The sequence below is a fragment of the Callorhinus ursinus genome, unplaced genomic scaffold (assembly GCF_003265705.2).
Source record: "Callorhinus ursinus isolate GAN/ISIS: 27379988/994484 unplaced genomic scaffold, GSC_fseal_2.0 scaffold6, whole genome shotgun sequence".
NCBI lineage: Eukaryota > Metazoa > Chordata > Mammalia > Carnivora > Otariidae > Callorhinus > Callorhinus ursinus.
In genome coordinates this window covers 35325496-35349708 of record NW_027397068.1, presented here as the reverse complement: position 1 = coordinate 35349708, position 24213 = coordinate 35325496, and the positions used below count along the sequence as shown (strand labels likewise).

At 35.3% G+C, this 24213-nt stretch overlaps 1 protein-coding gene and 1 pseudogene across 8 annotated transcripts in view; one reads left to right on the top strand and one right to left on the bottom strand.

Annotated features, from left to right (window-relative positions):
• The window catches only part of ZUP1 (zinc finger containing ubiquitin peptidase 1), a 36551-nt gene extending 12398 nt beyond the window's left edge, over positions 1-24153 (top strand). For 3 of the 8 annotated variants that reach the window (XM_073893826.1, XM_025864730.2, XM_073893825.1), the window contains exons 3-9: positions 8140-8250; positions 9942-10063; positions 11673-11841; positions 14774-14962; positions 15401-15566; positions 19770-19921; positions 20982-22630. In XM_073893826.1, coding sequence (XP_073749927.1) covers positions 8140-8250; positions 9942-10063; positions 11673-11841; positions 14774-14962; positions 15401-15566; positions 19770-19921; positions 20982-21331 — 1259 coding nt within the window. In that variant the 3' untranslated portion in view covers positions 21332-22630. Of the gene's footprint in view, positions 1-2574; positions 2597-7946; positions 8049-8139; positions 8251-9941; positions 10064-11672; positions 11842-14773; positions 14963-15400; positions 15567-19769; positions 19922-20328; positions 20436-20981; positions 22631-23917 lie in introns of those variants that run through there. The other 5 variants (XM_073893828.1, XM_073893827.1, XR_012378539.1 and 2 more) reach the window with 5 other exon arrangements.
• LOC112819408 (eukaryotic peptide chain release factor subunit 1 pseudogene) lies at positions 6870-7563 on the bottom strand (annotated as a pseudogene).
• Positions 24154-24213: the final 60 nt, after the last annotated feature.

Here is a 24213-nt window from a genome sequence, read left to right as displayed (position 1 = left end):
GGGGCATAGATATTTACAATTGTTAGATCTTCTTGTTGGATAGACCCTTTAAGTAGGATATAGTGTCCTTCTTCATCTCTTATTACAGTCTTTGTTTTAAAATCTAATTTGTCTGATATAAGGATTGCCACCCCAGCTTTCTTTTGGTGTCCATTAGCATGGTAAATGGTTTTCCACCCCCTCACTTTCAATCTGGGGGTGTCTTTGGATCTAAAATGAGTCTCTTGCAGACAGCATATTGATGGGTCTTGTTTTTTAATCCATTCTGATAGCCTGTGTCTTTTGATTGGAGCATTTAGCCCATTTACATTCAGGGTAACTATTGAAAGGTATGAATTTAGTGCCATTGTATTGCCTGTAAGGTGACTGTTACTGTATAGTGTCTGTGTTCCTTTCTGGTCTATGCTACTTTTAGGCACTCTCTTTGCTTAGAGGACCCCTTTCAATATTTCTTATAGGGCTGGTTTCATGTTTGCAAATTCCTTTAGTTTTTGTTTGTCCTGGAAGCTTTTTATCTCTCCTTCAATTTTCAATGACAGCCTAGCTGGATATAGTATTCTTGGCTGCATATTTTTCTCGTTTAGTGCTCTGAAGATATCATGCCAGTCCTTTCTGGCCTGCCAGGTCTCTGTGGATAGGTCTGTTGCCAATCTAATGTTTCTACCATTGTAGGTTACATATCTCTTCTCCTGTGCTGCTTTCAAGATTTTCTCTTTGTCTCTGAAACTCGTAAGTTTTACTATTAGATGTGGTGTCGACCTATTTTTATTGATTTTGAGAGGGGTTCTCTGTGCCTCCTGGATTTTGATGCCTGTTTCCTTCCCCACATTAGGGAAGTTCTCTGCTATAATTTGCTCCAGTATACCTTCTGCCCCTCTGTCTCTTTCTTCTTCTTCTGGGATCCCAATTATTCTAATGTTTCGTCTTTATTGTATCGCTTATCTCTCGAATTCTGCCCTCGTGATCCAGTAGTTGTTTATCTCTCAGCTTCTTTATTTCCATCATTTGGTCTTCTATATCGCTGATTCTTCTGCCTCATTTATCCTAGCAGTTAGTGCCCCCATTTTTTATTGCACTTCATTAATAGCCTTTTGATTTCGATCTGGTTAGATTTTAATTTTTTTATTTCTCCAGGAAGCATTTCTCTAATAACTTCCATGCTTTTTTTAAGCCCAGCTAGTATCTTTAAAATCACGATTCTGAACACTAGGTCCAACATCGTACTAATGTCCGTATTGAGTAAGTCCCTGGCAGATGGTACTACCTCTTGTTCTTTTTGCTGAGGTGATTTTTTTCGTCTTTTCATTTTGTCCAGAGGGGAATAGATGAATGAGAGAACAAAATGCTAACAGGTTAACAACGTCCCCGGCAAATATACTCTAAACAAATCAAAAAAGACCTGAAACCAGGGGAAAAGAAAGGGAAAGAAAGAGAAAAGAAAGAAGAAAAAAAAAAAGAAAATATAAAAACAAACAAAAACAGAACAAAAAAAAACAGAATATGATCAAATATGATCAGGCTAGTGCATAGATCAGTGCCACACACTAGATTTTAGGTGTATTTTGGTCTGTTAGAAGAAAGTGCCTCCTAAAATTTTAAAGAAATAAAGACTTATATATGTACAAAATAAGGGTTGATACAATGAAGGGATGGAAGATGACTGTAAAGATGAAAATTATAAAAGATTTTATAAAAGGAATTGATAAGAAATTGAGAAAAGAAAGAAGATTAAAAAAGAAAAAAGGAGAGAATGTGATCAGGCAGGAGACTAGAACAAAACCATACATTAGTTATTTAGGGTATATTTTTATCTGTTAGAGGAAACTGTATCTCAAAATTTTAAAGAGAGAACAACTTATATATATATGCCAAAAATAAGGGTGTCTACTAGAAGGGATAGAATATGACTCTAAAAATGAAAAATAAAAAAATTTTTTTTCAAAAAGTGATTGATAAGATGTTGGTTGAAAAAGGGAAAAAGAAAAATTAAAAAAAAAACAGTTAAAAAAATTAACTTTGAAAAACTAATGAATCATGGTAAAACCATGAATTCTATGTGCAGTATTCCCCTAGCGCTGGAGTTGTCCCGTTCTCCTTGATCGGTAAACTTGGTCTTGGCTAGCTGTTTGTGCTGATCTTCTGGGGGAGGGGCCCTTTGCCGTGGTTCCCAGATGTCTTTGCCAGAGGCGGAATTGCCCCGCCCTTGCCAGTCCAGGCTAAGCAATCTGCTCGGGTTTGCCTTTGGGAGCTTTTGTCCCCTGCAAGCTTTCTGTACAGCTTTGGAGGACGAGAGTGAAAATGGTGGCCTCCCAGTCTCCGCCCGGAGGAGCTGAGAACTGGGGGCCCCGCTCCTCAGTGCGCCCCCAGAGAAAAGCAGTCAGTCACTCCCGTGTCCCCAGTCTCCGGCCGCACTCCCTGCTCACCTGGGCTGTGACCAGGCGTTTCTATCTCTGGCACCCGACTCGGTGTGGAGTCTCCAAACCCAGCAGATCCCTGCGGTGCACTCCCACGCTGCTCTTCCTGGGGGAGGAAGGGGAGTCTCCCCGCATCTGCCGCTTGTTGGGTCCCTGCTGGAGGAGCAGTGGCCCGACTTCCAGTAAGTGGTCGCTTTTCTGTTCAGAGAGTTGTTGCTATTCTTTTCGATCTCCTGTTGAGTTCGTAGATGTTCAGAATGGTTTGATCTCTATTCAGCTGAATTCCTAAGACCAGATGAAATCCAGGTCTCCTACTCCTCCGCCATCTTGCTCTGCCCCCCCCCTTGTATATTTTGGATAACAGATCTTTAGTACATGTATCTTTTGCAAATATTTTTTTCCAATCTGTGACTTGTCTTCTTATTCTCTTTGACAATGTCTTTTGCAGAGCAGAAGTTTTTTATTTTAATGAAGTCTACCTTATCTATTATTTTGTAACTTCATCATGCCTTTGGTGTTGTCATCGCCATCTCCTAAGTCATCTAAGTTTCCTCCTATGTTATGTCCTAGGAAATTTGTGGTTTCGCATTTTAAGTTTAGGTCTATGATCCATTTCCAAGTTACTTTTTGTGAAGGATGTAAGGTCTGAGTCTAGATTCATTTTCTTTGCATTTTGATGTCCACATGTTTCAGCACCATTTGTTGATAAGATTTTCTTTCCTCCATAATTCTGTCTTTGCTTTGTCAAAGATTAGTCAACTGGGCTATTAGTCTATTTCTGGACTGTCTGTTCTGTTCCATTGATCTGTTTGTTCTTTTTTCAGTACCACAGTGTCTTGATACTGTAACTTTATACTAAGTTTAGAAGTCTGGTAGAGCCAGTCCTTTGACTTTGCTTTTCTTCAGTATTGTGTTGGTTATTCTGGATCTTTTGCCTCTTCCTATAAATTTTAGAATCAGCTACTTGATAGCCACAAAGTAACTTGCTGGGATTTTTTATTGTGATTGTCTGGAATCTATAGATAAAGTTGGGAAGTATAGACATTGTGGCAATGTGGAGTCTTCCTATCATGAACAAGAAATATCTCAACATAGTTTTTCTTTGATTTCTTTCATCAGAATTTTGTATTTTTTCTCATGTATGTCTTTATATTTTGTTAGGTTTTTACCTCAGCATTTTTTTTTAGGGGAGCGGTTATTAATTTGCCCAGTTGTGTCTTACAGGGAATTGGTCCATTTCATCTAGTTTACAAATTTGTGGTGTAGTTCATAATGTAACTTTATTTAATCTTTGGAATGTACATGGGATATGTGATGTCCCCTTTTTTATTTCTGGTGTTAACAATCTGTGTTCTCTCTTTTCTTCTTAGTTAGCTTGGCTAGAGGCCTTTGGTTTCATTGTTTTTCTCTATTGGTTTTCTGTTTTCAATTTCATTGATTTCTGCTCTATTTTTTTTTAATTTCTTCTGCTTATCTTGGATTTAACTTGTTCTTCTTTTTCTAGTTTCCTATAGTGGAAACCTAGATGATTGCATAGAATGTTATAAATTTCCTTCTAAGCCATGTTTTTGCTGTGTTGCACAAACTTTAAGTTTATTTTAGTTTTCATTTAGTTCAAAATATTTTAAAATTTACCTTGGGATTTCTTTGGTACATTATTTAAATGTGTGTCTAATCTCCAAGTATTTGGGGATTTTTCAGCTCTTTCTCTTAATTTTTGTTTATTTCCCTTGTAGTTTGAGAGCAGACTGTTTGATTATAATTCTTCAATTCTGTTTCTTCTTGCAGTTCTATTAATTTTTGCCTCATGTATTTGGACACTCTGTTAGGCCCATACACATTAAGGATTTTTATGTCTTTTTGGAGTATTGAACCCTTTGTCATTATGTAATGCCCCACTTTATCCTGGATAACATTCCTTGTTCTGAAATCCGCCCTCTCTGAAATTAATATAGCTAACTCCCGGTTCTTTGTTTGGTTTTGGTTTTGGTTAGTGTTAGCATGATGTATCTTTCTCCCTCCCTTCACTTTTAATTTTTATTTGTATTTTTTTAAAGATATATTTATTTATTTTTGAGGGGGTGTGACTAGGCAGAGGGAGAGAATCTTTAAGTAGACTCCCCACTGAGCACAGAGCTCAACTAGGGCTCCATCTCACAACCCATGAGATCAAACCAAGTTGGATGCTTAACCAACTGAGGCACCCAGGCACCCCTCTATATGTGTATTTATATTTAAAATGAATTTCTTGTAGACAACACACAGGTAGGTCTTATATTTTGCTCCACCTTGATAATCTGTCTTTTAATGTGTATGTTTAGACCAGTGATGTTTAAAGTGATTATTCCTATAGTTAGATTAATATACCATATTTATTTTTTTCTATTTGTTGCCCTTGTTCTTTGCTTTTTTTTTTTGTCGACTTTTTTCCTGATTTTGTGGTTTAATTGAGCATTTCGTATGATTTTATTTTCTCTACATGGGGAAAAACAGTTCATGCATGTAGTCTTTTGACCCTATTTGGCCACATAAGAATGATCCTTAGGCCTAGAACACTTCCTTCTCAAGAGATAGGGTCCTCACAACCTGTGTATGGAAATATCTTTCTCTGTTTCAGGCAACAATGTATACTCCTTTGTTTTGCTTAAGCATGTGTGTCGTATGGCACCTGAACAGCCTTAATGCTAGATCTATCTTCTGCTGGAAGGGGATGACAGCCTTCATTCTGTGGTGCAGGAGAGGTGTGTACAGACCAATTGCCCTGTGTTGGCTGCTGGAAGTGACCCACTGGCCATGGCAGACTAATGTCTAATACTGAAGATCGTGCTCTTTCTCTGTTTACTGTGAGTCACGTGTTCTGTTCAGTACTTGACAGCATTGTTTTCCGTGGCGACTCTGATATCAAGATGCATTTGGACTTCTACTCCTGATAATAGGCAAGACATGTCACTTGCTCAATGCTTTCCTTTCTTAGCATATCAGTAATACTTGTTTTTACTTTTTTAGGGCTTGGCCTAGAGTTCGCTGTATACATTAACAACTAATCCAAGTCTGCCTTTGAATAACGTTGTATCGCTATATGAGTGCAAGGACCTTATAATAATAAGATATTCCTAACTCCTCCCCGTCCCTTGTGTCATTGCTATCATTCATTTCAAGTAAATGTAAGCACACATGTATATACATATATATACACACACACATAATTGAATACATTGTTGCTATTTTTATTTTGAATAAACTTACCTTTTTATCAATTAATGAGAAAAATAAAAGTTTTTATTTTATCATCTCCTATTCTTCCCTGATGCTCGTTCTTTAAGGATATCCATGTTTCTGACCAATATCATTTTCCTTCTCTCTGAAGAACTTCTTTTAACGTTTCTTGCACAGCAAGTCTACTGGCAACAATTTCCCTCAATTTTTGTCTGAGAAATTCTTTATTTTTCCTTCACTTTTGAGGGATAAGTTTGAATGGTACAGAATTTTAGGTTGGTGGGTTTTTTTTTCTTCTGGAAAATTTCAATATTTCACTCCTCTCTCTTATTACCTGAATGACTTCTGAGAGGTTGTATGTAATTCTTATCTTTGTTCCTCTATAGGTAAGGTGTTTTTTCCCTCTGGCTTCTTTCAAGATTTTTTATCTTTGATTTTTCTGCAGCCTGAATATGATGTGCCTAGATGTAATTTTTGGTATTTACTGTGCTTGGTGTTTTCTGAGCTTCCAAGATCTATAGTTTGATGTCTGACATTAACTTGGGGGATGCTCTCAGACCTTATTGCTTTAAATAATCCTTTTGTTCCTTTCTTCTCCTGGTATTCCCATTTTGTGTATGTTATACCTTTTGCAGTTCTCCCACAGTTTTTGGAGATTGTAGGTTTGTTTTGTTTTTTTTATGTTTGGGGGGGGAGGTTTTGGGAGGGTCTTTTTCTCTTTACATTTCATTTTGGGAAATATCTCTTGTCATCTCCTCACACTCAGAGATTCTTTCCTCAGCCATGTCCAGCCTGCTAATAAGCCAACGTGTTTGATCTCTAGCATTTCTTTCTTTTTTTAGGATGTCACTTCTATTAACTTTTGAAGATTTATAGCACCTAAATTATGTTTGCTTGAATGTATGAAGGTTAAAAAAATTTTTTTTCATAAAATACAAGAGCACCCAATTTGGTCATCAAGTAAAAGTAAAAACTAGGTTTCCTTTTAAATTAGTCCAAAGTAGCATTTAGGAACTTAGTCATAGGCCGCAGTGTTGACACCATGACAAAGCCAAGTATAGGGTTGGGTCTGGTTTTATTTGGTTGTTTTCAGTAGCCAGTGCCCCTGGATTAAGTTCTGAAAATGGTCTAGTTGTAAGGCAGAAATCTATTTGGATTCCACCAGAGGTATGTTCCTTGAGTTGGCTGCTGCAGGGTGAGGCACATTTTCTGGGACCCATGTCAACTACCTACTAGTCATCAAGGTAAAAAAAATTCATCGTCTCCTCCTTGGTATTCCATTCCGTGGAAATCAACTCAGTATTGCAAGATACTTCAGTTCCACCAAATCCTTTCACAAACTAGGATCTTTCTTATGACCCGTGACAGTTTCCAGTGTAGCTCCAAATTTTTGATAGTTGTGAGCAAACCATTCCAAGAGGGACATATTCTCAGTCAGTTCATGTTCCTGTCCTGTCAGTGAAATGAGATTTATCCTTTTCTTATTCTTCAGTTAGATAGAGAATTTTCTCCTCTTCTGTGCCTTGGCAATGAAGAACATTTCTCATTATATCCAGATTTTCATAAACTGTTAGAATCTCTACAGCTCCCACTTGCAAAGCCTTTAGTGTATCTTCATCTCCAAGACAGTACTTACCTGTGTCCTGGCTGATTTCACCAAAATGTTGAATTAATTTCTCTGTTTGAATGAATTTTACCTCAGTAGATAACTCAATGGCTTGGTTTCCATTTTCATCACCATAGGCTATATCAACTAATTTTAAATCTTTTGACTGCAGCGTCTCTCCAAACATATCAGATTGACTTAGTTCAGTTTTAAGGTCAGCTGATCCACCTAAAATGAGACTGGTTACATTCATTTTGTGGAAATAAACAGCTGTCTAGCAGTCTCTGCTACTTTCTAAATATAGTTATTCCAATTCCAGACCAGGCCTTACATGTATGGATTGCTTGGCTCAGTGCTCAGGGTTCCCTCTTCTGTGCCCAGTATCAGTCAGGTCTTGGTTTTTGCAGAGGTACTGCTTCTGGCCTGGGCAAGCTACACCTGTCTACTTGCCGTGCTGCTTGATGGATGCGGCTCTTTGATCTCCCGCTCCAACTAGGCAGTATGATCCCAATTCTAAGCTTTATGCTGAAGGCTTTATGCTGAATTTTTACCTCACCATTTAGTTTGGAAGGAGGGTGCTGATAACTTAGCCCCTAAAATTCATGCGTAGACTGGTCCCTACTTACTGTTTTGATTTTCCTTTATACTTTTCTTTTCTTGCTTTGACTATAGGTCCAAATATTTATTATTAATTTTTTCTTTTATTATAGTGGTAAAAGAGATTTGTGCTTATGCTCAATCTTCCATTTTGACCCCAGAAGTAGAAAATAGCTTTAAATCCAACTACGAAGAGCTTTTACTTATTTAATAAGGTTAGTGGGCAGTGGACAATCTTTGACTTAGGGTGAAAAAAAATCTAAAAGTTTTAAAAATAAAATCAACTGAATTACATCTCTAAAACAGACCATGATCAACCACTGTATGACTGTCCTATGTGTGGGCTCATCTGTACAAATTACCATATTCTCCAGGAACATGTTGACTTACATTTGGAAGAAAGCAACTTTGGACAAGGTATGTGGATATGTTTAAAAATAAGAATCTCATGATTTAATTTCTGCTTCCTAGGATATATCTAATTTTTAGAGTAGTGATACAGAGGGAAAAAAAGCATACTGGTTAAAAATAAATTTGTCCCTTTAAAGAATTCTAGTGTAACTTCAACTTCTTTTTAGAAGTTGTTTCGCAGAAAAGTTGTATAGGATGAACGGTTTTGAGCAGTAACTAAATTAGTGATTTTGCCCCCAGAGTTTTGCCCCAGAACACTAGTATTTAGAAGACAATGAAATATGTATACTTTAAGAAATCTGTTTGCTGAGGTTAAGGCCATTCTTTCAACAGCTAGAAATAACTGAATTTAGCATCAGGTCAGCGAAAGTTGTTGTTGAACTAGGAGGCTGCCATATGGCACTTACAGTTTTTAAAAAATATATGAACTGTATGATTGAAATGTTTTTCAAGTTCATTTCCAGTTTGCCCAGTTTCTTATATTACCACTTACTAGTTTTGTAATTGACTCTATACAATTTTTTCTCTGTTCCTTATCTTTTTGAATAGTGGCATTGATAAAGTAATCATTGTTGGTGCCTTAGAAGTAGAAGGATTCTGTGACTTTAAGAGTCCCATTGAAACAATATAAAGTAGACCCTAAAAGAAACCAATTGTGTTCTACTGGATTTCATTTTCTTAGGGTACATTGATATCTCCTGTTAATTCAGGGGTCTTCAGTACCCAGTATTAATGATCCTAATACCAATCAGTGATCTTCATGAGTAATATTCCTTGCTCACTCAGCCTAATCCCAAAATGAGAATCACTGGAGCAAAGATGGAACAGTCCTTTTCTCCAGTGATTCTCTACCGACTGCTGTGGAAAAATAACCCTCTGAAGCTGAAAGTCTGATAATTCTTTTGTTTATAATAGGCTTTGTATGGGTACATAAATTATTCTATAAGCCTATGGTAGATAATGAAAGATATGTCCTGAGTAAATCACTGTAGATAGTGTCAGAAGTACGCTAAAAATTAGTTGTAAATTGTTTATCTCCGGCAATGGAAGTGGGGACCAAATAGGAAGATGTAGTAGAGACTGAGAGATTTGAAAGGAAAAAAAGAATATTCAAATATATAATTCAAATATCAAATTGGAAGTCAGGGAGACCAGATCCTGGCCAGAAGCTACTGACTAATGGATCTGTGGGATATTGGGTAGAGAGGAAACAGGGAAACATGCTGCAAAGTTGTACCATTTGTTTGAGACCAGACGGTGATAAAGCTATACTTGGCAGACATATTTTTATGCTCTTCATTATTTCCTTTTCTCCCCCCAGTTTATTTTAAAAGCCAATCCTTATTTGTGTTAATAAGGAACACCAATGAAGAGTATTACTTGATTTCTCTAAGTTCTGGTTTCCTTAGGAAATAATACCTAACTTCCTAAGGTTGTTATGAGGATCAAATGAGATAGTTAATGAAAAATGCTTGTCACAGCCTACCTATTCAGTGAATATTGGTGATTTAAGTGGAGGTTCTACCCTGTAGAAGCCGTTCAAGTTCTGCTAGAAACAGTGTTTCCGTGACATCATAGTCGTGAGTAAATATCAAAATAATAGCATTTATTCCATTTAAAAGATAAGAGTTAACGTATAATAGGTGAGATTTGAATTCAGTAGTTATTTTATTCTAAACATTAAAAATATCTAATAGGCATAGATAGAGTCCAATGTTCTAGAGATCTAGAATTGGCTCACCAGCTTCAACAAGAAGAAGACAGAAAGAGGAGATCTGAAGAATCACGACAAGAAATGGGAGAATTTCAGAAGCTGCAGGTACAAAGATTAATAACAATTGTAATATTTTGCTTTGGTAGAGTTCTTATTTTTCAAACATGCTGTCAAGACTGCAGCCTATTATTTTTGTCATTTTTGGTATACAAAATACTCTTTTTACATACACATTTTATAATTCATAACAGCTACCACTTATAAGTACTCATTCTGGTCATGTACTGGGATAAGCACTTCATATATAGTATCTTAAGATCATCACAACAACTCCCTAAATGACAGATGAGTAAGTAAAGACAGAGTGCTTATGTAGCTAGTAACTTGTTCAGGTTCAGGCTGTACTAAATGGTAAAGCCTGGATTCAAACCTATGTTAAATTGACAGGGCAGATTAGGAAGCAAATACTCAGAATTTAAGTGTTTGTATAGATAGATACTTAAAAGAGAAACTTAGAATTAGTATCTCCTGTCTGAGTGTTAAATTTTTTTAGTGATTGCAATTCAGGCATTTAAAAAGAAACATTTTTAATAGAAAATCCAATTTTGGTGGTATTTGAGACTTTATCTTGGGTTGATGGTGGTACTTGCTGAACTAAACTGGCAGCATCTAATATATTTTTAATGCATTTAAATTTTTAATAGATTTTTCTACTTTTTTCAGTCATAATTTTCTGTGAACTACTACCTGTGCTAATAATGCTCAGAGTTTCTAAAAACTCTTTTTCTATGTGCTAATAGGATAACGTTTGAATAAAAAGGGCTTATGATTGAATAGGTTTGAAAGTATTCAGTTAAACAGGTTTGTATACTGCAAGATTTTTCAAAACCTTTAATATACTAATGTGCATTGTACCTACCATAATTTTCTCAGACCTACTTCTGAGTTTTTCTTCTCAGATATGTTACACATGACTATGTAATTCTCATTTTAGAATATCTAATTTAGGCTGTTTTTCTCCTTGGTGATTCATTTATTTGCAAAACATTTTCCCACCAAGATTCAGAGGAGGAAAACAAGTTTGCTTTTCCTCAGTTTTCTTTGTCTTATATAATTTTGAACATTATCAATAAAAAAAGTTTCCAGTATTTAAGGGAGTTTGTTGAGTAACTTTGGAAGTTGTTTAGATCTCAAAAACTTTTTGCATAGAGGCTGTGTTATACATTGGAGATTCTCTATCCAGTGTGCAAAAAAACGTAGTTAATTTACTATGTAGAATTACTGCCTGAATGAATTATGGATTAAGTAGGCCTTCATAGGCTAGCCTGGAACCAAATAATAAGTACTGACAAGTTTTCTTAAATAAATCAGTGGTGTGTTCAGAACTCATCTGCCTTTTTCCATACCTTTAGTAGGAAGGCAGGATTCTCTACCTTCCCTAATACAAAGAAAGCAAATCTCTTGCCCTGGTGGTTGTTAACAGAGAAAGGCTGTTACTAACTTAGGGATTTGTGTGTGTGTGTTATTTATCTTTAATAAAAATCTTAAGAAAAATCTTTAAATAAAAATCTCTAATAAAAAATCTTAATCTTGTATGAAAGTCTATAAACCAGAATGTTTCGAAGTACATTTCCAAATAAATAAAACTGTAATAAGTTTCCATCCTCATGGAGGTAAAGGGACATAAAAAGTAAGTCATTTTTATATTTGCTAGAGACAATATGGTTTAGATAATTCTGGAGGATACAAACAACAGCAACTACGAAATATGGAGATAGAAGTCAATAGGGGAAGAATGCATCCATCTGAATTTCATAGAAGAAAAGCTGATATGATGGAATCGCTAGCTATTGGTATTGATGATGGAAAAACAAGAACTTCTGGTGAGTACTTAAACATCAAAATCATTATTTCAGTAGTTCATATAACAGTGAAGTAATAATCAGGATTTTTTGAATTTTGCTTAATTTTAATTATCCATAGTTTGTATACTTTTAGGTGAGACTCTTCAAATAATTTTTTTAATGTGTTTTTTTTAAACCTCTGCACTTTTATTTTTTCATTAATAATTCACTTAAAAATAATTTACTTTTATATTGTGTTCATTTACTTGACATTTGGAAATGAGCCTTTTAGAAGTTTTTACTGAGTGTTTACTATGTTCTACATCAATGCTGTGTGATAGAAGTATAAGTGAGTCAAATATGTATATACATATATATTTTTTAATTCCAGTAGTCACATTAGAAAAAGTAAGAAAGAAGGATGAAGTGAAATTAATTTTAATATTTTAAACCCTATGGGTCCATAATATTATTATTTCAACATATAATCAATATGAAAAACTATTAATGAGATATTTTGCAATCTTCGTACATTCTTCAAAATCCAATGTGTATTTTATACTTTACAGAGTATTTATATCTGGACAAGTCACATCTCAAGTGCTTAATAGTCACACTTAGTGGCTACTATATTGTTTTAGTATAGATTCAGACACTAACATCTTTATATATATATGCATCATTTAACTCAAAACAGACATTCGCTTGTATACTGTTACATTTTTCTGGATTAGTTAATTGTGATTTAGATAGATTAAATTACTTTCCCAACGTAACCACATAGCTACTTATTGGCCCATGTAGTATTCACAATCCAATCTGCCTTGCTCCAAAGAATGCCTTTTCCATGATGTTTTTTAAGGTATCTTTTTAATATACCTATTAGTGTAGTAAAAAAATTTATATGGAAACAGCTTTGTTCCTGCCACAGAGGTTCCTAATCTTACTGTTTTAAAGCTGTAAACCTCCCATATGTATTTTAAATCCGTTGTGCATCCCTTTCTGATTCTAATCCCTCCTCATCCACAAGGAGAACCGATATCCTGAATTTGGTATTTATTAGTCTCATATACTGTAATGCTTTCACCATATATGTAGGCGTCCATAAATATATGTAATATTTTAATGTATTTAAACTATGTATAAATTGGTATACATCTGCTTCTGTTTGGTCTGCTTAGAGATGGTGATTCTTATAGCTGTACTTCCTTCATTTTGACTCTGTATAGTACTTCCTTGTATGAGTTATACACAACTTATTTACCTGTTTTTGTGGTTGACAAACATTTAAGTTGTTCATACAAATTATGAATAGGTTTTTTTTGTTGTTTGTTTTGTTTTTTTTAATCCTTAATGCCCATTATCCATTGACCCCATTATCCATTTACCCCACCCACCTCCCCTCAGTTTGTTCCCTTTTGTCAAGAGGTCTTTTTTAAGAGTTTCTCTGTAATGCATCCAGAACTGGAAATACTAGGTTAGAGGGCATATACATCTCTAACTTTGTTAAGGTTATTATAGAATTGTTTTCCAAAATGATCATAATCTACATTTGCATCATTGTATTCTCACTCACACTTTGTACGGTGACACTTTTTAATTTTTGCTACTCATTTTTGAAATGATATGGTACTTAATTTGCATTTTCCTAATTACTCCTGAGTTAGTTTCTTCAGTAAAAAACCTATTCCCTTCCTTTGTCCTCTTTTGGGTTGTCTTTTTCTTATTGATTTGTAGGAGTTCCTTCAATATTCAGGACACTAATTCTTTGTTGATTACATGAAATACAAATATCTTCTTCAATATTTATAATTTGCCTTTAAATTTTGTATATGGTATCTTTAATTAGAGTTTTAAATTTGAATTTAATCAAATTTCTGTCTTTATCTTTATTTATATCCTAAGTGTCTTCTTTAAGGAAATCCCCCAACTTTGAGGTCATAAACATACTCCTTTATATTTTCTTTAAACATTTATACTTTGCTTCTCATATTTCTACTTTTAATTCACTTGGGGTTTATTTGTACATAAGTGTGTATGAGAGAGAAGGAGCGAGAGAAAGAGAAGGTGTGGGTTTAATTTTTTTCCCTTATTTATAACAGTACTTTTAAGTTCTTATTGCTTATGTATTTCAAGCAATAAGAAAGGAAAGCAACTCTGTACTTTCCCCACTTATCTGTAATTCCCTATGCCATATATTTTCAATTCCATGAGTCTGTTTCTGAAGACCATCTTTATATTTCTTCGAGGGTCTCCATGTAAAAAGGTTTCTGTGGGATAGGACATTCCAGCAGATGTGGAATATGATTCATTAGGGTATACAGGAAGAAAATACTAGAATTTCTATTTGTTTTTAATTTATGTCACCCTTTAATTTCTATTTGTGCATATGTTTTAAAATTACTATAGAATGTAGTAGAGTATGTATAATTTAATACTAATATATCTGTAGAAGATTAAAGAATACTGCTCTGTAATGTGCTATGTCCTTTTTGTAAACTGCTTTGAAATTCAGCGATTGTGTGGCAAAGATTTTTATTTTTATTAGTTATGCAAATGTTAATTGAAGCAGCTATTAATTAAAGCTATTATTTCTGTTTAACAACAGATTATAATTTAACAAAAGATATTGGAAAATATCTAAAGAGATTTAGGGGCCAAGGATAAAAAATTTTATTATGAGGAAATTTTTCTTTGGCAATTATATATGATGCTAAAGTTGCTAGGACCCTGTTACCTAGACAGTGAGGCACCATTGTCTTAGTATAAGTAGTATGCTAGTGTTAGGAACACTTGCATAGTAGTAATAAGACATGAACAAAGGTTATAACAGTAAAAAGATAAAGAAGATGGAATTGACAGGATTTAGATGGGGCACTTGAGGGAGAGACTAATATTAGAAATATATGAGACAGCCATCAAAGATGATAGCTTATCCTTCTAAATCTTCTAAGTCTCTTTTTTATTTTAGGAATTATTGAAGCACTTTACAGATACTATCAGAATGCGGCCACAGATGTGAGGCGCGTGTGGCTTTCCACAGGGGTGGATCACTTTCATTCATCTTTTGGTGACAAAGGTTGGGGTTGTGGTTACCGAAATTTCCAGATGCTACTTTCATCATTACTGCAAAATGATGCTTATGACGATTGCTTGAAAGGTATGTGAAATACAATTCTCTGAACGTGTCCACTGATACATAGTTGGCCCTTGAAAAACATGAATTTGCACTGCATATACATGGGTTTTTTACAGTCTAATATTGTAAATGTATTTTCCTTATGATTTTTTTCCTTACGATTTTCTTTGTTCTAGCTTTATTATAAGAATACAGTATACAATAAGTATAACATATAAAATATGTGTTAATCAACTGTTCGTTTTATGTTTATTGGTAAGGCTCCCAGTCAACAGTAGGTTATTAGTAGTGAAGTTTTGGGGGAGCAAAAAGTTATATGCAGATTTTCAACTGTGTAGGCTATCAGTGCCCCTAACCCCCCTGTATTGTTCAAGGATCAACTGTACATATAATATGGAGTGAATTAATATATAGTACTTTTGTAACTATCATGTAACGTGTTTGCTTGTATAATTTTAGGTATGTCAATTCCTTGCATTCCAAAAATTCAGTCTATGATTGAAGATGCGTGGAAGGAGGGTTTTGATCCTCAGGGTGCCTCTCAACTTAATAACAGGTTACAGGGAACAAAGGCCTGGATCGGAGCATGTGAAGTATATACACTTCTGACCTCCCTAAGGGTAAAGTATGTACCTGAAAACCCAAGTTGAGGTTATTGTCATACCTGGGAGGTTTTCTTTGTTGTTGTTTTTTTCTTTTATCAAAGGACAGTTAAAAAATAAAATTTAAGTGGCACTGAAAGGCTTATACTAAAAACCAGCAATTCAGTCCCTATCTTACGTTCTTCTCTCTTCTCAAGTCTGATTTCTCCAACGCAGCTGTTACTTCCATTGTTTCTGAATAATATGCTTTCAGGGCTTTTTTTTCTTTTCTTTTCTTTTTTTGGTTTATCAGTTTTAGACATTGTCTGTTGCATTTCCCTCACATTTCTTACCTGTGTTCACCCTCAATCCTTTTATTTTGGTTAATAATTAATAATTGTATTAATATTATTCATTGCTGATTTTATTTCCTTTCCTGAAAAGCTTTTAACAATTCTCCTTGAGTTAAGAATTGTCTTTTCTTTTCCTTTTTACTATTTGACTGCATCATGGTCTCAACCTTTTTCACAACCTCCACTTATGTAATCTGAGGCACTCCTATTCCTGGACACTTCTTCCTTGAAGCCCTCCATTGTCTTTGCTCTAGATTCCCTTCAAAGCTGTAATCATGTAGCATTTCTTCATTGTTTTCTTGAAGTAGAGCCTGGATTCCATGTCTTTATCTTTTTTGGATTGCTCTTCTGCTTAAACACATCTTTCATTGCTTCCTAAGAAAAGGTGCCTAGTTCTTATTACTTAAATGATAGTTTGGGTGGCTGTGTTATTCTAAATTCAAAATCATTTTCAGATCAAATAAGTTCTTACTCTGTTGACTTCTAGCAATCAGTGTTACTATTGAGAAGGTAAGATGTTATCTGATTTTCATTCCTTTTATTTATAACCTATTTATTTTCTCTGGAAGTTTTTTGCATCATCTCTTAGTCCTGCTATTATGAAATTTCACCATGAATGTGGGGCTTTGATTCATTGTATTAGGCATTTGTTTTTCCTTTTGAATCTAGAATTGTGAATTGTAAGAGCTCAGTATAGTGGTTAAGAGCTTGGACTTTGGAGTCAGACTGCCTACAGTTGATTCTAGTTTTCCTGCTTATTGGCTGGCTGTATGACTTAATTTGTCTGTAGCCTAGTCCCACCGTTGATAAAAAGAACATGTAAATAGTAACTACTTCATAAGAGTTGCAGTGATATTAAGTGAGATGATCAAGTGCTTAGAACTGTGACTGGCGTGTAATGAGAGCTCAGAGTTAACTGTTTGATAATTATGATTCCTCCATTTTCTTTATTCTTCTTTCTGGAACTTCTGGTAGTTGGCCACTGAACTCCTTTGACTTTTTAAGTTTATTGGTCGTGTTTCATTTTTTTATCTTTGCTTTTTGTTTTACTATGTAGATTTTCTCAGCTTTATCTCCCAACTATTCTATTGAAATTTGTATCTTAGCAATCATGTTTTTAATTTTAAGGGGCAATTTCATAGCATCATAGTCTGTTATGGTTGCAGATTTTTTCCCAACATTTTCCTTCTTTCTATTCCTTGCATTTTGCGGGTTTTTTCCATGTTAATTTATTTTCACTCTATTTATTTTAGTCTTTTGCATTTTGAAGGCTTTCTTCGAACTTTTGTAAATCCCTAGTTGTCCATTCCTAAAGTGAGGATGAGGCACTAAAAGATCAGAGGTCCTATAGGATTACATGGAGCTTGCAGATGAGCAGACTTCATTTATAGAGTTTTAGGGGGAAGCGTTCTGTTTGTTTGGGGAACTCTGAAAATTTTAATATAGGAAGAGATCTTTTCTAGGGGCCATTCAGAGAAGAATTCTCCACTCTCCTGCCTAGAGCTCCTGCATTGATGGAGGGGGTAGTTAAGCAGTGATTTGCCTTCTTTATGCAAATTTTCAATTCATTTCACATTATACCCCCACTACTACTCTCCCCAATACCTAGTGCCTCTAAGCTTCCAGCCTCTCTGGGATTTTAAGACAATTGTCTGGGGTTTTTTTATTCACTTTTATGTTTCCTTTTCTGCTTTTCATTTTCCAAAAGTGCAGGGCAGTTTGATCTGTCTCCATTATCTTTGTCTTTGGCTGTTTGAATCATTTTCTCCTTGAGTTTTATGTTGTTGGGCTTTCAAGAGGGAACAGAGATAGATGCTTATGATCATCTTTAATGGAAAGTTTGCCTTTAAGCTTCATAGCTCTGTGTTTTCCTTTATGTTTGTTTCACATCATTTTTACCATATTAATTAACTAGATTCAGAGGTGAAATTATTTCTTAACTTTTAAATAGAAAATCTTTGGGGGTGCCTGGGTGGCTCAGTTGATTAAGCGTCCAACTCTGGATTTCAGCTCAGGTCATGATCTCTAAATCAAAAGGACTATTTTAATGTCCTCTAACTTTATTTTTTCTTCTTGCCAGTCTGTTCACACTTTCAGATTACATATATTATATCAAATACTAATTTTTCAAGTCATGTTTAAGGGAAGGAAAATATCTGTCTAAAATACCTGATATATCCAGCTGTTTTCTTGGTGCCTGGAATAGTTTAATTTTTTAGTAAAGCCTCTTTAATACTATGCTCTGAATTTTTTCACTAGTTTAAATGTCTTCCTTTTGCTCTCTATCAATTATATTCTGTAGGGTACTATTCAGATTCTAAATCTAAATATGCAGTCAATTTCAAACCCAGAAGTACTGTAGCTACTTTTTTAACAGTTTATCCAGAAGTTCATTTCAGCATTTAAAACTCAGTAGTAATCAGTTGAATGTTAGCCTCAACACTAAACTCGCTGAGGCTAAGGACAGCAACCGTTACACTGTGTTTGGTGTATTTATATGTTGGTGTATTTGGAGACTCTGTCAAGAGAGACAGGGAGGGACAGGATACCTGTGCTATACTTTAAAGTGACAGAAAGGCTTTTAGTTGCTTTTGCTTATAACCGAACTTTTATTATTTTTTTAAAGATTTTATCAGAGAGAGAGAGAGAGAGAAAGAGCACATGCACAAAAGTGGGGGGAGGGGCAGAGGGAGAGAGGGAACCTCAAGCAGACTCCTTGCTCACTGGGGAGCCTGACATGGGGCTGGATCCCACAACCCTGAGATCATGACCTGAGCAGAAATCAGGAGTTAGACCCTCATCCCACTGAGCCACCCAGGCGCCCAGTGCTTCTACCCGACCTATTAAAAATAGTTGCTGAGAAGTGTCTATAGTGCTTCTGGTTAAAATAATTTCATTAATTCAAGGCTAACTTCCTCTTGAGGAAGGAATACCACTGTGATCTAGTGCCAAATAGCAGATAGATAGATGTATATATGGGAAGAGTACGTACAGGGCTTTTCTGAGATCTTTGCAGGTATTCTTTTCTTGTCTGTTACTGGAATTTGTGAGAGCCAAGAGGAAAAATACTCAGGATATTTTTGATAGATGTGAATGGCTATTGTGGAATTAAAATTAGAAGTCAGCTTCTAATTGATCATCAGGTTTAGAGACTTTAGAATGCAAGTTGTGTCTCAGATTACATGTAGATGACTTCTAAAAAACCAAGTATGGGGGCACCTGGGTGGCTCAGTCGTTAAGCGACTGCCTTCGGCTCAGGTCATGATCCCGGGGTCCTGGGATCAAGCCCCGCGTCGGGCTCCCTGCTCGGCGGGAAGCCTGCTTCTCCCTCTCCCACTCCCCCTGCTTGTGTTCCCTCTCTCGCTGTGTCTCTCTCTGTCACATAAATAAATAAAATCTTAAAAAAAAAAAAACAAGTAAGTTCCTTATTTATTCTTCATAGAGATTCTGTATGTCAGAAAATGTAACTTTTAGGGCGCCTGGGTGGCTCAGTTGGTTAAGCGACTGCCTTCGGCTCAGGTCATGATCCTGGAGTCCCGGGATCGAGTCCCACATCGGGCTCCTGGCTCAGCAGGGAGTCTGCTTCTCCCTCTGACCGTCTCCCCGCTGTTTCTCTCTCTCTCTCTCTCTCAAATAAATAAATAAAATCTTTAAAGAAAAAGAAAATGTAACTTTTATATCAGTCATCAATCTTATTAAATCTTATTTAAATAATTATTTCTGCATAAAATGACATTTTTCCAGATACATAATGAAACGTATTTATTTTCTTCTTAGGAAAATATTGATGAGATAAAATTAGTTCTAAATTAAAAATTTTTTGTATTTGATAACTCCATTGGTGAAAATGTTTTAAAAACTATTCTCCAAATCATTTTGTCAATTTTTTAATAGATGCCGCATTGTTGATTTTCATAAGTCAACTGGTCCTTTGGGTACACATCCTCGTTTATTTGAATGGATATTGAACTATTATTCTTCAGAGAGAGAAGGGAGTCCAAAAGTAGTGTGTACATCTAAACCTCCAATCTATCTTCAGCATCAAGGTTGGTATAACTCACAAATAATAAGTATAGCTTATACCTTTAGAGGACAACTAATTGACTTTCGCTTCAGCACAGATTAAGATTCAGATAATAGGGAAGGGGGGAGTATTGAGACATTAGTCTGATTTTCAGAGTGACATTGTCATTATAGTACCTTCCTGGGTATTAAAGGGTGCTATCCCTCGTATATTTCAGGGCCACCTGGTTCACTTTTTCTTGTTCATCCCTTACTTCTTTATTTTTTAGGTCTTCATCTGTGTCACTTCAGTAAGGCCTTCCCCTATCACCTTATTTAAAATTCCATCTTGTTCTCAACCCCTCACCGCTGGCATTTTCTGTCTCTCTTCCCTGCTTTATTTTTTTGCATTTAACATAATAATATGCTTAATTATTTACCTTGTTTATAGGGTATTCCTTCCTTTTAGAGTGAAAACTCCATGAAGGCAGGAATGTTTGTTCAGTTTGCTTCTGTATAGCTAACTGCCTGGAATAGTGCCTGACACATGGATACTTGGTAAATTTTGTTTAATGGATGATTTTAATCAACAGGAATAGGAGCAGTAAACATTGGGAATTTCATCATTTAGGAATACAAGCTGTAAAGGTTAAACCCTCCCCATTGAAATTCTAATATATATAAATTTACTTTTGTTAATCTTTTGGATTCATGAGAGATTTTGTTCTGTGGTAGATAATTTTCAAATGCTTTCATGCATTTGAAATAATTTGTATAAGAAGAATCAAGGGATTAAGAAAGAAGAACTAAAATAATCTGGCACAACAGACATAAAATTTTTTGCATTGAAGCCTTTAAGAAAAGAAAAACTGAACAAATGAAAACTGAAGGTTAGGAAATAGAACTAAAACTATTGTGTGTCTTCAGAGTGAGAGTACCTGTCAGAGGGACTGACTTTATTTCTGTTCTAAACTCACATGTGCACACACTGCATACAGAGAATATATATATAGTGTGTGTGTATTTAATAACATGTCTATATGTATAGTAATAGACAGGAGACACACACATATATATAGTTTTTTTTTTTTAATTTTTTGATAGGTCATAGTCGAACAGTTGTTGGAATTGAAGAGAGAAAAAACCGAACACTATGTTTACTAATATTCGATCCCGGATGTCCTTCTCGAGAAATGCAGAAACTGTTAAAGCAAGACATGGAGGCTAGCAATCTCAAGCAACTTCGGAAATTTGTGGGAAATTTAAAACATAAGCAATACCAGATAGTGGCAGTAGAGGGTGTTCTTTCTTCAGAGGAGAAAGTTGTAAGTATCTGCATATTTGGTTATGTGAAGCTTGAACCAGTTGAACTTACAAGTTTAAAGTTTTTAGTTAGAATCAATGTTAATCCCTTTGTATCTCATTCTGCATTATTTTGGTTTTGTATCATTTAATTTCTGTAGTGGACATCTTTGAATTTCAAATGCTACCTAATGACTTTCAAATACTTTACTCAGAGCTTCATAAAAATATTTACTCTTATATAATTGTTTATAACATATATGGTAAAGAAAACCTCACTTAATCCCAGGAGACCTAACGCATATTGGTCTTAATAATTATGGTTTATTAAGCGTGATTCTTGTAATTATTGAGACTCCATCTTACGCGTTTGGGGTTACTGGATATACACAGTTCTAGAATTTTAAGTTCAGTACAGTTGCCTCTTTATCCCTTACAGTTAAGTGGTGACTGGTATGTTCATAAGAATTTCTAGGGATTGAAAACCCTACACTTGGTATAAACTGAAGCTATGTAATGGCATATCAAGTCTAGAAAATGCACAGTTCCCAGAATCTTAAAAGAAAAAAATGTCCCTATTAGACTACTCCACATGATTTGTTTCCCTCTGAGGAGAAAAGAGAGGACTAGAGAGGAGCATTTATGAAGAGTAACAGGATTACAGAGGAAAGCACTAAAATTACTTGAAATGAGAGAGAACTAGATATCCTTTCAGCCTCACAACTTGGAATATAAAGGCAAAGATTGTTTCAGAGGTTCTTTAATTTAATTAAATCTCAAAGGTTTCTTTGCCATGACATAAATGCCAAAATTGCATTCATTTTTTCACCCTATCCTTAATTTGGTTGCATAAAGTTAGAGATTAATTTTATTTATTTATTTTTGACTTTTAAAAAGACATTTTTATTTTATTTTATTTTTCAAAAGATTTTATTTATTTGAAAGAGCATGCGTGCGCACACAAGCAGGGGGTGGGAGAGGGAGAAGTAAGCTCCCCGTTGGGCAGGGAGCCCCAAGTGGGGTTCTATCCCAGGACCCTGGGATCATGACCCAAGTGGAAGGCAGATGCTTAGCTGACTGAGCCACCCAGGTGCCCCTATATTTTTATTTTATTTTTAAAGATTTTATTTATTTATTTGTCAGAGAGAGAGAGAGCACACCAGGGGGAGTAGCAGGCAGAGGGAGAGGCAGGCTCCCTGCTGAGCAAGGAGCCCAATATGGGACTTGATCCCAGGACACTGGGATCGTGCATGACCTGAGCCGAAGGCAGATGCTTAACCAGCTGAGCCACCCAAGTGTCCCTATATTTTTATTGTACTTCCAGTGTTGTTAACCTACAATATTATATTGGTTTCATGTGTACAATACAGCGATTCAGCAATTCTATACATTACGCAGTTAAGTGTGCTCTTAATCCCTTTTACCTAGTTCACCCATCCCGCACCCACCTCCCCTCTTGTAGCCATCTGTTCATCTATATTTTGAGTATCTAATAATTCCAAACTGTTATATATGTTTGAACACTTGTTTAGGTGAAAGGATTTATGTTGGAAAATATCTCCTAATGCAGTTCAGTTAAGTAATGCATACAAACCTATTTAATAGCCATTTTCCTCAATTCTTTTCATACATTGACTTGTTGTAGTTAGATTCTATCACTGCATTCTTTGTTTTCCATTATGTAATCCTGATTTAACTTTGTTTTAAATTAGCTTGGTATAATATACCTTGATTTGTAACTCAAGTTGTGAAAATAGAACAAATGTTTAAAAGGTCTTTTAGGGGTACCTGGGTGCCTCAGATGGTTAATCATCTGCCTTCAGTTCAGATCATGATCTCAGGATCCTAGGATCCAGCCCCCTTAGGCTCCCTGCTCAGTGGGGAATCTCCTCCCTCTTCCTGTTCCCACAGCTTGTGCTCTCTCTCTCTCAAATAAATGAATAAAAATCTTTCCAAAAAAAAAAATCTTTTAAAGTGACATTTTTAAGACCATAATGAAGGAGATAATTTTCTTAAAGGTTCTCTGCGGGGCGCCTGGGTGGCTCAGTCGTTAAGCGTCTGCCTTCAGCTCAGGTCATGATCCCGGGGTCCTGGGATCGAGCCCCACATCGGGCTCCCTGCTCAGCGGGAAGCCTGCTTCTCCCTCTCCCACTCCCCCTGCTTGTGTTCCCTTTCTCTCTGTGTCTCTCTCTGTCAAATAAATGGATAAAATCTTTAAAAAAAAAAAAAGATTCTCTGCTCACTGCTCTCTCTCCGTCTCTCCTTCTCTGTGTTTATACATGTCTCTTTATGACTGTGATCCATCATTTTTACTTTTGACTCATTATTCCTTAAAACAGTGAATTTTCTTTTTACTTTGTTTTGTCTTTATCTGGTATTTTGTTTAAGTTTTTCTTTTTTTTTTTTTTTTTTTTTTGGTTTGGCTTTAAAAATGTTTATTTCTGGGATGCCTGGGTGGCTCAGTCAGTTAAGCACCTGACTCAATCTCAGCTCAGGTCTTGATTTCAGAGTCTGGAGTTCAAGCCCCACGTCAGGCTCCACTCTGGGTGTGGAGCCTACTTAAAAAAAAAAAAAAGTTTATTTCTAATTTCCTAAGTTTGAAGTTGTAATTTTTCTTAAGGAATTTTCATTATCTTGAAAAAATTCTAGATTTTATTTTTTATATTAAATAATTAATATATATTCTAATAATGGACTTCTTGCTTAAAATTAACAGTTCTTTAAAATTCCTTTTCAAGGCCAGGAGACAAGCTTCTCAAGTTTTCACAGCCGAGAAGATTCCTTGAAGAATGAAGCATTGCAGTGATCATGGAATTTTACTTTATTTTCCAAATTCAGATATTAAGGTCCCTAATACAGCTTACAAATCTGAATTCTTTACTCAACTTATAATTTAATTTCTAAAACATCTAAATCACACCTCTTGTACCTCATTGTTTAGTAACTATTTCAATAAACAATTTTGTTTGCATTATGAGTTCTGTATTTCCTCTCACATCTATGTGTTAGAAACTGGTTTTGTATGATGATCGTA